Source organism: Cajanus cajan, chromosome 7 (assembly GCF_000230855.2).
Source record: "Cajanus cajan strain Asha chromosome 7, NIPB_CcT2T_4, whole genome shotgun sequence".
In the NCBI taxonomy this organism is placed as follows: Eukaryota; Viridiplantae; Streptophyta; class Magnoliopsida; order Fabales; family Fabaceae; genus Cajanus; species Cajanus cajan.
This window is the reverse complement of record NC_138523.1, coordinates 17,584,643-17,599,713: the sequence shown is the minus strand read 5'-3', so window position 1 is coordinate 17,599,713 and position 15,071 is coordinate 17,584,643. Positions and strand designations below refer to the sequence as shown.

Sequence of the window (15,071 nt, the reverse complement as noted above, 5' to 3'; positions counted from 1 at the left end):
TTTTTTTGTTTTTCTACATTTTTTCCCTTCACTTATTTTTTGCCCAATTTTTTTTTTAAATTTACATATAAAAAAATTATTAATACACTTAAATAATAAATTTTCTTTAAACTACACAATTAATTATTTTTAATTAAATTTATTAACAAATTACTGAAAATATATTTTTAATTATATTAAACAAAATACTTAAAATATAAATTTAATTAAATTTGTTTATTTCTGTACTTATTTAATTAAAAATATAAAAATTAAGTTTTTAAAATGAAATGTTAATATTTAAAAAATAAATAATTTTCCCCAATTTTTTAAAAATTAACATATTTATAAAATAATTTTTGTTTTTATTTTTTTACTTATTTTTTCCACAGTTTTTTTAAAATTTAACATATTATAATATACTTTTATTTTAATTATTTAGTTTCTGTACTTTTAATTATAAATATAAAAACGCAAAATTAAAAATAAAATGTCATTATTGCAAAAAAAAAATACAAAATGTGTGACGCTATGGCCCATAGCGACACCATGTCGCTATGGCCCATAGCGACACCATGTCGCTATGACCCATAGCGCCTCTCTTAAAAAATACATATAATTTAATTTAAAATTACATTTTTATAAAACTTAATTTTCTTTTTATAAATATATAATAAATACTTCAGTTTATTATTTTTATTTTACATTTCTATTATTTTCGTTTTTTTTTAATTTTTTCTTTATAGAGTGTCGCTATGGGCTACGTTATTTTTTTTAGTCCATCAACTGTGGTGATCCAGCCTATAGCGACACTCATGTGGCTCATTCCAGCCAACCAAGACCAAAAAAAAAAAATGCCACGTGTCACCGGTGTCGCTATGGCCATAGCGACACCGTTATAAACAGCCCCAAAGACGTAAATAGTTTCAAAACAACCCCATTTGCGTAATAAACTTTTAAAACAACCCCACTTTGGTCAAAAAGCCCAATTCTGCAGTCACAATCTAATGATTCATATTATTTTTTTATTTTATATATTTATTAAAATTTTAATTATAAACTATAAGAATTCAACGTGCAAATTCTGTGCGTTTGAAAAAGCATCAGGAGAAAACACAAACACAGGTTATGAATTTTTATTTATTTTTTTTTTATCATAATTGGAAAATTCAACTACTACATCTTATGCAAAAATTAGTCAAAATCATAGTCACATGATAATTTCTTGGCTTTTTGACAAAAGTGGGGTCGTTGACCAAGTTATTTACGTAAATGGGGTTGACCAAGTTTTGTAAAATAATTTACTAGAATGTTGAGTATATAATAATTTTTAACAGATATATTTTATTTAAAAATTGTATATAGTGCATAATAAAAAATGAAAAAAAAATTTCTAGGGACAGAATGTATTTATATAAATGGAGATAATATAAAATACAAAAAAAATGAGTTACAAAATAATTTTTAGAAAAAAAACTAGTACAATAAATCTGGAGAGAAAAAAAACCCAATAACCCAAAAAAAACGAAAATTTTGAAAAAAAAAAAAAAAGAAGGCTAGTGTCGCTGTGGGCCATAGCGACACAGTGTTGCTATGGCCCATAGCGACACTAGCCTTCTTTTTTTTTTTAAAAAAATTCATTTTTTTTTCCTACTTAAAGTCGCTATGGGCTATAGCGACAAAAAGTCGCTATGGCCCATAGCGACCAGCCTTTTTTTTTTAGTTTTTTGTTATTTTTACCTCAGTTTTTTTTTTAAATTTTTGTTTTTTTTTGTTATTGGGTCATTTTTTCTCCAGATTTATTCTACTAGTTTTTTTTTAAATTTATTTTGTAATTCATTTTTTTTGTGTTTTTCTACATTTTTTCCCTTCACTTATTTTTTGCCCAGTTTTTTTAAAATTTACAAATAAAAAAATTATTAATACACTTAAATAATAAATTTTCTTTAAACTACACAATTAATTATTTTTAATTAAATTTATTAACAAATTACTGAAACTATATTTTTAATTATATTAAACAAAATACTTAAAATATAAATTTAATTAAATTTGTTTATTTCTATACTTATTTAATTAAAAATATAAAAATTAAGTTTTTAAAATGAAATGTTAATATTTAAAAAATAAATAATTTTCCCCAGTTTTTTAAAAATTAACATATTTATAAAATAATTTTCGTTATTATTTTTTTACTTATTTTTTCCACAATTTTTTTTAAAATTTAACATATTATAATATAATTTTATTTTAATTATTTCATTTCTGTACTTTTAAATATAAATATAAAAACATAAAATTAAAAATAACTCACTTTTATAAATAATTAAATACATATTTTTAAAGTTACATTTTTAAACAATTTATTTTTATTTTTATAAATATATAATAAATATAACTCAGCTTATTATTTTATAAATATATAATAATTTAAAATAAAAAATATATATATAAAGAAAAGAAATTAGAGAAAAAATAAGTTTATAAATACAAAATAATATTTAACTGCTAATATAAAATAAAGAAATTTTTAAACAAAATAAGTTAATAATTTAAAAAAAAAAATTAATTAGTGGCGTTGTGGGCCACAGCGACACTAAGAGTCGCTGTAGGCTACAACGCCTATTTTAAATTATTTAAAGTACAAAAATATATATACAAAAATAATATAAATTACAGAAAAATAAACTTTATAATTACAAATTAATATTTAAGTGCTAAATATAAATTAAACAAATTTCCAAACAAAATAAGTTAATAACTAAAAAAAAAATAATTAATTAGTGGCGCTGTGAGCCACAACGACTCTGTGTCGCTATAGGTCACAGCACCACTTACATAAATAATTAAATCTATTTTTTAAAATTACGTTTTTAAATAAATATTTTTTATTTTTATAAATATATAATAAGTATACTCAGTTGATTATTTTAAGGTTACATTTAAATTATTTTAGTTTTTTTTCGTTTTTTTTCTTAAATGGTGTCGCTATGGGCTACACCATCTTTGTTGGCTCACAAACTGTGTTGGTCCAGCCCATAGCAACACTGTTGTGGCTCATTCCAGCCATCCCTACGCCAAAAAAAAAAAGTCACGTGGCATGGGTGTCGCTATGGGCCATAGCGACACCGTTGTAAACAGCCCCAAAGGCGTAAATAAATTCAAAACAGCCCCATTTACATAAATAACTTGATCAACGACCCCACTTTAGTCAAAAAGCCATGTTTTTAATGCTTGTATTTCAAACACTTTAGCCGAGTGATCGATGATTTGGGTGGAATACATGATTTCAAGCAACTAAGGATTAAGGTTTAGAGATTTTCAATGATAATGTTGAGTAATGGTGTAAAATATTGATAAAAATCCTTTATTAAACTAATACATGATAATAAACTAGTGAAATCCAATCCCAATGATTTTTAAAATTTTTCTCTTCTCCTTTTGAACTAAACAAGAAAAAATTACCTTTCATTCTCATGTTCCTCTCAATCAAACAAATTTTCTAACTTGTTTCCTTCCATTGTCTCTTTCAAACCAAACAAATCTTAATTATCTCATTAAATTAAAAAATATATCACTGATAATTCAATTTTAAAAATAAAAATGCAATTAAATCAGATATAATTGTTTAAATCAAATATATCCAACATATATCCATGCACACCTCCTGTACATAGTACATACAATAACAAACACAAACCATTGCCTTTATGTCTTGCTTTTCGGTTGCAGCTTTTCTGAACTAGAACCTGCAAGCTCGTTTCCACTGTCCTTAATTAAAACGAGTGTACATAAAAGTAGCAAATGGAAAAAAAGTTCAGGATTTTTTTTTCCCACTCATTTGATTGATTTTTCAAGTTTAAAAACGTTAAAAATAGTGATATTGTTTGATGTTTAATAAATAATATAAGTCTAATTACTTTTTTTTACTTTTACAATTTCATGAATGAATTTTATCTTTTAGTATTTATAATTAAAAACATTCTATTTTAATTTCTATACATGTCGTTTTTGTTTCATTTGTCTCTATAGTTTTATAAATTTTATTTTAATCCATTTAACATTAAATATAGAGACTAAAGAAAGAAAAAAAATATATATATATACAAGGATTAAAATTAAACATTTTTAATTACAGAAATTAAAAGGTAAAATTTATAAAATTATAATCACAAAATAATAATAATAATAATAATGTTTTTGAAAATAATAATAATAACTTACATATAACTATGATAGTGGGATATATGTTGCGTTTAGTGCATTTTAAACATAGAATAAAACTAAGTGCATTTTAGTTGCATTTACAAGGATGAAATTACAAAGAAAAAGTTATATAAAAAAAAAATGGATTCCAATGCATATTCAGTGCAGCAATTTGTGTAAATTGCATATAATTTTAAGAAGCAATAAGAACAAAAATTGAGGAGCAAACAAATATACATAGATTATATGGCTGGCAAAAACAAAGGAAAAAAGATTATTACCACAAAATAAAAGGGAGAATTATGTTGGTATACAAGATCAATTAAGGTATATAAAACCTGTACTAAGTTATTGTAGCTTGTGTTACATGTTTGACAAAATACTCTGTTTTCTTCCTCTGCTTTCAGCCAGTTAACTTCCTTCCGTTTTAGTTAATGCAGAAAACAACAGTATAGATTTTTTTTCTGCCTGCTGAATTTCTTTGGTACATCTGAATTCATACCTTGAGTTAGTTTTTTCTGCCTTCTTGACTTGTCTACATGATCTGAAGACACGGCTTTGATCGAATCAGGGTTTAGTTTCTTGTTGTTGATTGTGGTTTGATCCAGAATTGATCCATTTTCCAAAGAATATGAAACAACCTGGCTTGCCAAGATATGTCTTGAAAGATTCTGCTCTGATGAAGTTGGTACTACTTTGTTAGAATTCACTTCCTTTAAGTTTGGATTTGTTCCCATGTACCTTAGGAAACAACAAATAAAAATATTAATGATCAAAAACTTCCAGCATTCTAGCACTACTTTTCTTATTTTCAAATAAACCATAAGGAAAACAAAATCACACACATAGAGCATGTTTGATAGAAGTTTAACATAGTTTCTCTACTAAAAAAAATTATTTACTTTCAATAGAAAAATTCTCAGACATTCTTCTAAACTTACATCCAGACAAGCTTATAGAATTTATTTAGATACAAATTAGAAATGCTTTTGAGAGCCTTTACTGAAAATAAAGAGTATTTTTCAATAAGAAAGCTCTCAAAAGCACTTATAAGCTTGTATCCAAACAGGCTTATAATTTTTTCTTAGTCTTTTATTCCTTTAGACAACCATAGAAACAGTAATATAATCAATCACCTTGAGTTTTGGATGCCAGAGTTAGTCTCAGGTGCCTCTTGTAAACTTCCCTCTGGAATACCTCCATTTGGTACTCCAACACTAACCTCATTTTTGGAACTTGGTTGAATGAGCTTTGAGGAATATGGATCAACTCCACCATCATTTTTCATACAAGGGGGCTCTTCATTGGCAACACTGGAAGATTCATCCCTAGAATGAAGTCGCCGTTCACGAACCATTGAAATGGCTTTGTCTAATGTTTCCAGAGCCTGTGCTACATCTGATCTGATATATACACCCCTCTTGCCCCTTAGTACTCTCGTTTCATCAACTTTCTTTTTTGGAGTGTCTTTTACTTCTTGGTATTCTTCTTCCTCACTTTGCACAATTTCAATTTCTTCACAATCTACTTCTACAATCTCACCAAATGTCTTGCTACTATCTAGTACTTTTGTATTCATTGCCATTGGCATGGCATTATTTGCATACTGACTGCTTATATCTTCTATGGATGCATCTTTTTCCTCACCATGCTTACTTTCAACAAGATCTTCAGCAGGGAGAACACTTGCAATTTGGTGAAGCTCTTCGCCATCCATAGCCTTTGATCCACTAGTGTTATATAAAGCTTCACGAATTCTTACATATAATGGATCCCCCAAGGCCTTGCTGAATTCTCCTTTATCATTGCTCATCATAGAAGACACAGTCTATAACATAATCATGGATTGGATTGTGTCATACAAAGATAGAAAACGGTACCAATTAAAAATGAATTGAAGACAAAATGTTTCACTTTTGCATGATGGAGAAGAAAATGGCAAATCAGCTTAATCCAGCTTTCAAACTAGCCGTTTCAATAAAAGTAGGCTGAGTTCACAAAGGCAGGGTAAATCCTACCCTAAATTGGTGTGATAATAAAGAATCCTTGTTAATTTGTTTGAAAAAATTTCATTTATGCTGCTTTGTTTAAGGAAAATGTCTTATCCTCCCTTCGTTTTTAATTCATCTTTCCATCTTACACAAATAACTGATATCAAAACTACAAAAATAATAGTAACACAATGATAATAATAAAATAAAATAAGGGTGGATGATTTGATTATAGGATATAACAAAAAATACACCTTTACATTTACTTTCAACTTTTTTTATTAAAAAATGAGTTATCTCATTAGGTAGATTCAGAAAATAAAAAACAAATTTTCTGTGAATGCCTAATAAAAGAAGCATATCTTTAACGAATCTACAACCTTCTGGTAAAGTCTGAAACCATTGCCAATGAGCTGTCTTGAAATAAAATTTATGAGGGATGGAGGCACAAAATCCAGCTTTATATCCATATTTGCTATCGTCCTACAAAATTTGAAGTCTAGAATCAGGGTTGCTAATAAAAATCCATTTCCTTTGTGGTACATTTTTCATTTGTCACCACATGACCAAAAGTCAATAAACACAGTTAAATCATATTTACTTTCAGATTTCTTTTAGAAACCAGTAATAAATGTATAGGTAAGCTATAATGGAAAATTGGAAACTTAAAACAAGTTATCAAATGGAACCAGCATGGTCAGTTAAGACAACCAAACCAGCTACATAACCATTCACAGAAAAACCAGCATTGTCAAGACTACAAAAAAGTGAACAAAATAAATATTAAATAAAGAACAATTTGAATCCCTGACAACCCCCAAAACCAAAAGCCATCACAATCAGAATTTTCTAATTAACAATCATTACTTTATTATTATTCTAACTCTATTTAGATACAAGTTAAAAGTACTTTTGAGAGTTTCTCTACCGAAAATAAAAAAAACATTTTTTAGTAGAGAAATTCACAAAAACGTCCAAACAGGCTCTTAGTCTATAATGACAAATAAGCAAACCCTAAGAACAATTCAAAAGAAGTAATTTTAGTTAGTTTCAGAGGACTACATCACATTATTAGTATCGAGTATTGACACAAAAATTAGAACTGTAGTCCCTTTATACTGAAGGTCTTGGTTCCCACCACAAGTAGGTAAAATAATATTGTAAATCTCTAGTCATGACTCGTTATAGTCTAAAATTGGCATTTAATTAAGAGAAAAAATGCAGACTTTCACTACTATCTATGGGAGAACTGGCTTCATATATTCTAATTCTATGATTCTACAGCCTATTCTCTGTTTCTTTCTCTCCCAAATGAAAAACAAAATAAAAGGGAATTACAGACACATGCAAAATGAAACAAATTTTGCAAATATAGCACACAACAAACAAATAATATATCATGGTATCACACGTCTTTTTACTGACAAATTAAATTATTATCATAATTTTCCATGGAAAAAAAACAGGTCTTAATGATAAGATAGTTTACTTGCAAAATCCCTATGCGAAATTAGCTTCTTCACAATACTTCAATAAAGAAATAAAACCAAATAGCTGTATTCAACACAGTTTTAAATGGAAAATTTCTGCCCAACTGTCTTCACCTCTCTAAAAAAAAGAAAGGAAAAAAAAAAGCAGAATCTATTTGGGGCATTATGGCCTGTGATTGTTGACTGTTTTCCCATTTCATTCCATCACTCCAATCAAGTAAATTATTTTGTTTAAGCAAACCTAAAACTCACCGAAAGTAACTTCTTTCTGATGTCACCTTTTGCAAAGCAAAGCCTCCCACCAAATCCACTCTCACGACATCCTTTGCTTCAGGAATTGCCTCGCTGTCGAAACCAAGGATCTCTGTGACATTCTTTGACTCAGGAACCTGGGAGAAAATTAAGCACAAATTTCTTGAAGCTTCAATCTAGTGTAAAATGAAGGATAAAAAAAAACAGAGGGTCGTGATGATTACCGAATTTGTAAGAACAACAATTAAGTCATCTTGAAAGTACTCAAACAGATAATAGTGCACTATAGCTTCCCTCAGAGACAAAGGCCATGAAACCTTCACCCTTTCTTCCAAAATGCAGAGCAAAATCAGCATTCAAAAGCAAAAACTTTTGGCAGGGTACATCAAAATGTTTTTTTAGTTGATGCTGGCAGGACATACCTCACTAGTGATAATTGTTCCCCAATACGGACCTTCTGCAAACATTCAGTTGATAAGATTTTGAAAGTGGGAATAGTAGACTGAGGCCACCTAAATGGAAATTGTGAAAAGATTGTCAGGTACAACTATCACATACATTTTTATAATGATATATTACCTAGATTCAAAGACATTCCTAAGGTATACAACGCCATTTAGGACAACCTCATAAATAAAAGTAGCAAATCAACTGCATGCAAACACATTTCTTGCCACTATAATTTTCTCAGTATCTCAACACACCAAAATAAAGTAGTTTCTTTTCCTTTTTATCAAGCGGTATAACTTTGAACTTTATACAGAGAAATTAAACAAGTACAAAAAATGATGATGCCGGTGTTAGTGTCGTATTGGGACTAGTATACAGAAAATTCAAGGCACATATTTTACTAATATAATTCTCACCATTTTCTGTAAAGGGATGTCTCCCATGAGATACATAAACCTGTAACGATTAAAGAAACTCGTTAAAATTTGCATGTTGAAATAAAAAATATAGCTTTTCTCAGTAAAACGGTGGTGTTTAACATTTTGGTTGCTCCTGTGTGACTTACAAACATCAACAGGCCCATCTACAAAGCCTTCTACAAGCATTGTGTGAAAGGGAGTTCCCTCTGGCCCTTCGCGATACATAACTCGAAACTCTTCACCATCTTGTTTTAACTGTTTAAAGAAGTGAAATCATCAATAACTTGAGAAATCGATTGAACAAATCAAGTATCTTCAACCCAAAGCATGACAGAAGTCAGGCTACAAATGTCAATGAGAGATTGCATTAGTCCATTGAATTTTAAACCATAGGATACTGTTGGACATAAAAGAAAGTCAACAAGGTCAATCATCTAATGTAAATTCCTGATTTATGTGAAAGGGAGTTGTCAATTAGTCATAGAAAATAAAGAAGGTTCAGAATTCAAATGAATGAAGATGGCATAAATAAGAAGAAAAAAAAGTTTTATAAAGAAAACAAAACATAGTGAATAAATAGCATACTTTCCAATCAGTGTGTGATGTATTAGATCTTCCACTATCATCTGAAGAAGCACTCCTCAGCATATCAAGAAAGTTAGATATCTCTGCAGTCTTGGTTTCTACTAATTTATCTCTAAATCCTGCACCAACCAAACATGAATTGTTAAAAAAAAAAAAAAAAAAAAGCAAACTACATAAACAATTGTTCCAATTAGCTGGTATCATTCCTTCCCTAAATATGAATTCAAAGGAATTTAGGGAATGTCATCACCTTCTATTTCAGGTTCTAAAGAACGTGGGAGTTGACTTTCAACAAGCTTTTTGAGTATCTCATCATTTGTAAGATCAAGTGAGGCAAGAGTCCTATCCAGCCTCTCCCTATACTGAACAATCTTTCTTTTCTTCACCATCTTTGCATCTATTGAGAATGTTGAACAAGCCTTCTCTCAAAAAGTCAAGTCAGGAACAAAGGAATCAACCACTTGAAGGATTCCTCCTCTTCTCCTATATCTACCACAACAGATAATCACTGTGATTAAACAAGACTAGTCAATCAGGTTATAATAACTCTCATCTCATCATGCAAGATTAACAAAATTCAACAAATTGCATGTGTTTAATTGGCCATAACTCGCATAAGCTTTCTCTCTGTTAGCCAAAATAATGAAACTTATCGGTTAATTTTCCATATGTTGTGGATTGATGTATCATTTAAATATCAAAAAACCAAAAGCCAAGAAAACCAATACACATCCATTGGAACCACAAACACGGAAACTTCGAATTTTTGAACCACACGGAAACAGATTCCAAGAGGGGCGGAATAGCTAGATACACGAATTTACACCCCCCAAGACACACGCAAGCAATTAAATGAAACTACATGATAATAAGAAATTGAAGTGAATAAAATCCAAAAGCCAAAAACCAAATTCTAGGCCAGAAGTCAACAAAAAAACCATTCTCGTGACAAGCAAAATTTGAAGAAACTGAACAAAACCCAATTCAGAGGTGGAGATATCAAAGCACCCCACATGAAGCAGGAGTAAAAAGATGAAAACTTTATTGAGAATATAAACATAAACATACATGATTCATGAACCTTGGGCTTGAAGAGTGGTGCTTTTGACAATGTGAGAAGAACCCAGAAGCAGAAAAAGGCAGATCTCAATCCCAAGACAAAGTCAGGTGATGTGAGAGCTACACAACATGGACTTTGCTTTGTTTCTCGTAGGAGACAAAGTAGCAGCACACCTACAACTCACCCCAAAAATTATACTTTATGTAAAATATAAGATTTCATGAGAAATTAAACTTCATTCAGTCAAACTTAATTTAATTATACAAACATGTTTATTCATCCGTAACAAATAAATACTTTAATAGTTTAATCATTGATACATTTTACAAAAGAAATTGAAATTTAATTTCTAACTAAAAATTGATACAAATATCAAATAAAAAATTAAGAAAAATTGATACTTTTTTAATCTTTTATCTTTTTTTATTTATCTTTTAATTGCTATTTTAAATTCAATTTCAAAAAAATAAAAGAAGTTACCAATAAAAAAAATTCACCACAATATATCACATTAAAAACTGTTTACCATAAATCTAATATATATATATATACATATATATATATAGATTATACTAAAATATCTATTATAAAATTAATGTTAACATAATTTATATATTTAAAATATTTATTTATTGTCAATTTTAATTATATAAAATAAGCATTTATTTTGCATATTGTATTTGTCAAAAACTTAAAATACTAGTTTAAATACACTTCTAAAAAATACTACAATCGAAATCAAGTTGAACTACTCAAGAAATTAGTGTAATTTTCTTTTAATATATATAAAGAGCGTATCAAGTAAAAGAAAATTTATTATGAGAAATAAAAGAGTTAAAATATAACTTTAAATTAATTTTACAAATCCCTAAATTTCAGCGTATCAAGTAAAAAAAAAATTAATTTAAAAATTACATTTTAACCCTCATAATAAATTTCCTTAACCCGCATAATAAATTTTCTGTCACTTTAATATATATATATATATATATATATATATATATATAATTAATGGGCTTTGGAGAGGACATACATTAGCAAATCAAATCCAAAGTGTTTTCCATACAATATGTATACCGCATTCAGTTATTTATTTGAAAAAGGAAGAAATATATTTTAAAAAGATATTGTTTTACTTTATTAGTTTAAAAAACAATTTTAAGAAATAATATATAAATGAGTTATACGTGTTAATTCTTCTTGAAGTTAACCATAAAAAATGGACTTAATAATAAAAAGTTAAAATACAGGATCTTTAAGTCCCTGGTTTGGAGTTAAAAAGATGTAACAATTAAATCAAAAGCATAGGTACTTGTGTGCAGTTGAGTAGGCCACGGTGCAAGTTGAACGCGTCAAAGGTTTTTTATTATTTTTATTTAACTAAGGTTGGTCAAGTTAATTAATAACATATTAATGTAAAAACTTTGTTAATAAATAATCCAAAAGTACCCATAGAGTTTTAAGACTTGTCTTAGTGTTGATAAATACTATGACATAACTCACGTAAACTTTTTAATAATAAAATTATGACACCCGTAGAAAGATGTTACGTAGACATTGCATTGCAGGTTTCATAAGTATTAAAAAAAGGGTTTATTCTTTGTAACAGAAGCAAGGTGGGAATCAGTGAAAGCTAAAAGTGTTAAAGCAAGTTAAGCAACAACTAGTAGCAACAAAATTACATTTAAACCGTATTTAGATGTAACTTTAAAAAACAATTATGAGAACTTTTATATATAAAAAAAATCTTTATTTTAAATAGAAAATTTTCAAAAAGTACTTTCAAAATATTTATATATTATCAATTTTCATTATATAAAATAAGTTTGGACTTTGGATACTTATTAAAATTAATTATGACCCTTAAATTGTAATAAAAATATTATTAGAACCATTTATTGTTTTGGTCTTCAACATTATTATGTAAACACATACTTACGACTTGTTTATTTAAGTTTTTCTTAAGAAAAGTTTTTCTTTTGTCTTAATAGAATAAGTATTTTTTTTTGTTTACTTTTGAATGTGTTTGTCTAAATTCCTTTTAAAAAAAATACTTTTTTATATAATTTATATATATATATATATATAAAAGCACTTGGTGGCTCAATCGAAAATTAAAAAACAGTAAAATCAATAAGTAACTACATCCTTTTTGTAGGTAGCTATAGACAAAGATGTTCAAAATTAAACCAGCTCAATTAAAAACCAAAAACTAATAAAAAAAATCCAAAATTATTGAAACACAATTAATTTGTGATTTGAGATTGTAAAACTTAGGCATGACAATCTAATCCGTCCCGTGGTTACCCGCCCAAACCTGCCCTGATTTGGACAGGAAAAACCCGTGTTTATCGGGTTTAGGTTTGAGTTCAAATTTTCTCCAATTGATAAAATCAGGGGCGGGGAGGGAATGTTAATACCGGCCCCACCCCCGCCCCCGTACCCGCCCCCACCCCACTTAATAATATAATTAAAAAATTATTTATATATATAAAAACTAAAATTAGAAATATATTTATATGTAAAAATTTATATTATTTTACTTTTTTATTTTTTTTAAATTTATTCATATTTATTTAAAAGAAAAAAAGAAAAAAAAAAGAAAAAAAATAAGAGCGGGGGTGGGGGCAGGGCGGGGAAACCCAAACCTCGTTGGGAGTGGGGATGGGTACCCAGATTTTACCCTCGACGGGTATCGGGAGCGGGGGCGGGGAACGTAAAACATGCCCCATTGCCATGCCTAGTAAAACTAGCTAAAACCAAATTAAATTGCAATTAAATTTTTTTTCCAAATGTGTTGATATTGAATCATACAGTCTCACATGATTTTATATTAGTGTAAAAGAGACACTTCGTGTTTTTATATATTTCATTTAAAAATGAAAAAATAGAAATAATAGAGATTATAACATATAAATCAAGTGAAAAAATGTATAATTAGAAAAGTTTATGTAACATTGTACAATTTTATTTATTTTTGTTGATTTAGTTGAAATATATGTTGTGGTGATTTTGTGCTTTAATTGTTGAGAAACTCTAGAATTATGAAATTCCTTATGTGGTTTTAGTTCTTTACGGTGTACTTGAGCAAAAGTCAAGTTTGATCTGTAGAGGAGGGTATATAAGGTCTTTCCTTAGAAATGACTTACTAATTTCAATTTCTTTAGAGAGTTAGAGAAAGTTTAGAGAGAATAACTCTAGAGTTGAAGTGAAGCATTTCTCTTCAACTTCACAAAATTTCTTCTACCCTTCCCCCTGAGAGCAATTGTAGTTACTAGTTGGTGATTCAAGCTTTCGAGCATGAATCAAATTCCTTGTTGGTGGTGGTGCAGAGTTCTCAAAGTTTTAACCTTCTTCTTCTTCTTCTTCTTCTTTCTTTGATTCTCTTGGAGCTAGAGGCAAGAAAAGCTAGATTTTAGAAATTTGTTGACTTATGTTGTTTCATGTGCTTGAATTTATCCAAATTCATGGCTAAGTTGATGATTATGGAGTGAAATGGATATGTGTGAAGTTTGATTTTCTTAAAGCATGTTGGGATGAATTTTGGTGAATCCTACTTGGAATGGTTGCATGTTGTTATCTGGGTTGGAATTGGATTGCGTATGTTGTATATATGTCATTTTTACCCTTACATGTTGTATTTTTTTAGTTTTAGAAATAGATTGAGGCAAATCATGATTATGCCAAGTGTAGAAATCACCATGACATCGAGCACATATTCAAGGCGTCGAGCGTGACACGGGTTGGAGACTCTCTACCTCACTGACCCCAAACCTAGGACTGGTGGTGTTAGGCATAAGTAGAGGAAAGATCTCTAACTTAGTCACACTAGACGTGGGTTGAATGACGTTAGGTATGGTGAGAGATAAAAGTCTCTAACTTGGTGACACTAAGCCCAAGTTGAATGGTGCCAAGCATGACCAAGATAGAGATTTTCTACCTAGACGACATCGAACGCCAATTTAGTGACACTAGATGTGAGTCAAGTAGAGATTCTCTACTTAAAATGATGTCAAGCATGGAGTTTAGCCACGTCAGGCATGAGAGCAATAGAGGCTCTCTTTCTCATCTACATTGACGCAAGTCAAATGGCATTAGGTGTGGGAGACCCGAGAGTTCTTTATCTCAATGATGCTTGGCACAGGAAGAATGATGTCAGGCGTGGGTTGTCTATTTAATGTATTATTTTTTGTTTAAGAGTTGAACATTGTATGAGTAATATGAGAGTTTATATGTTGTATGATATAATTTATTTATACATTGATCTATATAGTTGATTAAACCATTGGAGTATAGCATGAGTTGTATGATATACCATGTTGAGTAGTTGTGTTGAGAATGCTTAAGGCATGGAGTTGTGTTAAGTTGATTAACTTAGGACTAGATGAGATATTTCTTAAAAGTTGGATATCCCATTATAAGGATATTATTATGATGTTCTGTGAGTCCAATTGTTGAAAATTCTTCTTGAGTAGTTAACTCTTGAAGTGGATAGTTGAGACTCATTTAAGACCTTAGTTAATGTGATATGCTGGCAAGGTTGAGACATACTGTCTATAAGCAACCACAGTATAGGAATCAGGTCAAACTATACTGATTATAAGTGACCAATATTAATCTGTATGTGGGAAAGGTCAAG

The 15,071-nt window shown here is 29.0% G+C and overlaps 1 protein-coding gene across 4 annotated transcripts; it reads right to left on the bottom strand.

Annotated features, from left to right (window-relative positions):
- Positions 1 to 4,401: 4,401 nt before the first annotated feature.
- LOC109813356 (uncharacterized) lies at positions 4,402 to 10,611 on the bottom strand. Of its 4 annotated transcripts, none has more exons than XM_020377529.3 (11): positions 10,441 to 10,611; positions 9,623 to 9,880; positions 9,373 to 9,491; positions 8,934 to 9,042; positions 8,785 to 8,824; positions 8,341 to 8,430; positions 8,143 to 8,242; positions 7,919 to 8,055; positions 6,557 to 6,659; positions 5,322 to 6,013; positions 4,402 to 4,926 (listed from the first exon to the last, which is right to left on the bottom strand). In XM_020377529.3, exons 2-11 carry the CDS (start codon positions 9,759 to 9,761, stop codon positions 4,617 to 4,619), a joined length of 1,839 nt encoding a protein of 612 aa, XP_020233118.1. In that variant the 5' UTR covers positions 9,762 to 9,880; positions 10,441 to 10,611; the 3' UTR covers positions 4,402 to 4,616. The 4 variants fall into 4 exon arrangements, with proteins under 4 accessions (XP_020233118.1, XP_020233117.1, XP_020233119.1 ...); XM_020377528.3 differs by having other exon boundaries at positions 9,623 to 9,861; XM_020377530.3 differs by having other exon boundaries at positions 9,623 to 9,861; positions 10,454 to 10,610.
- Between the last annotated feature and the right edge of the window lie 4,460 nt (positions 10,612 to 15,071).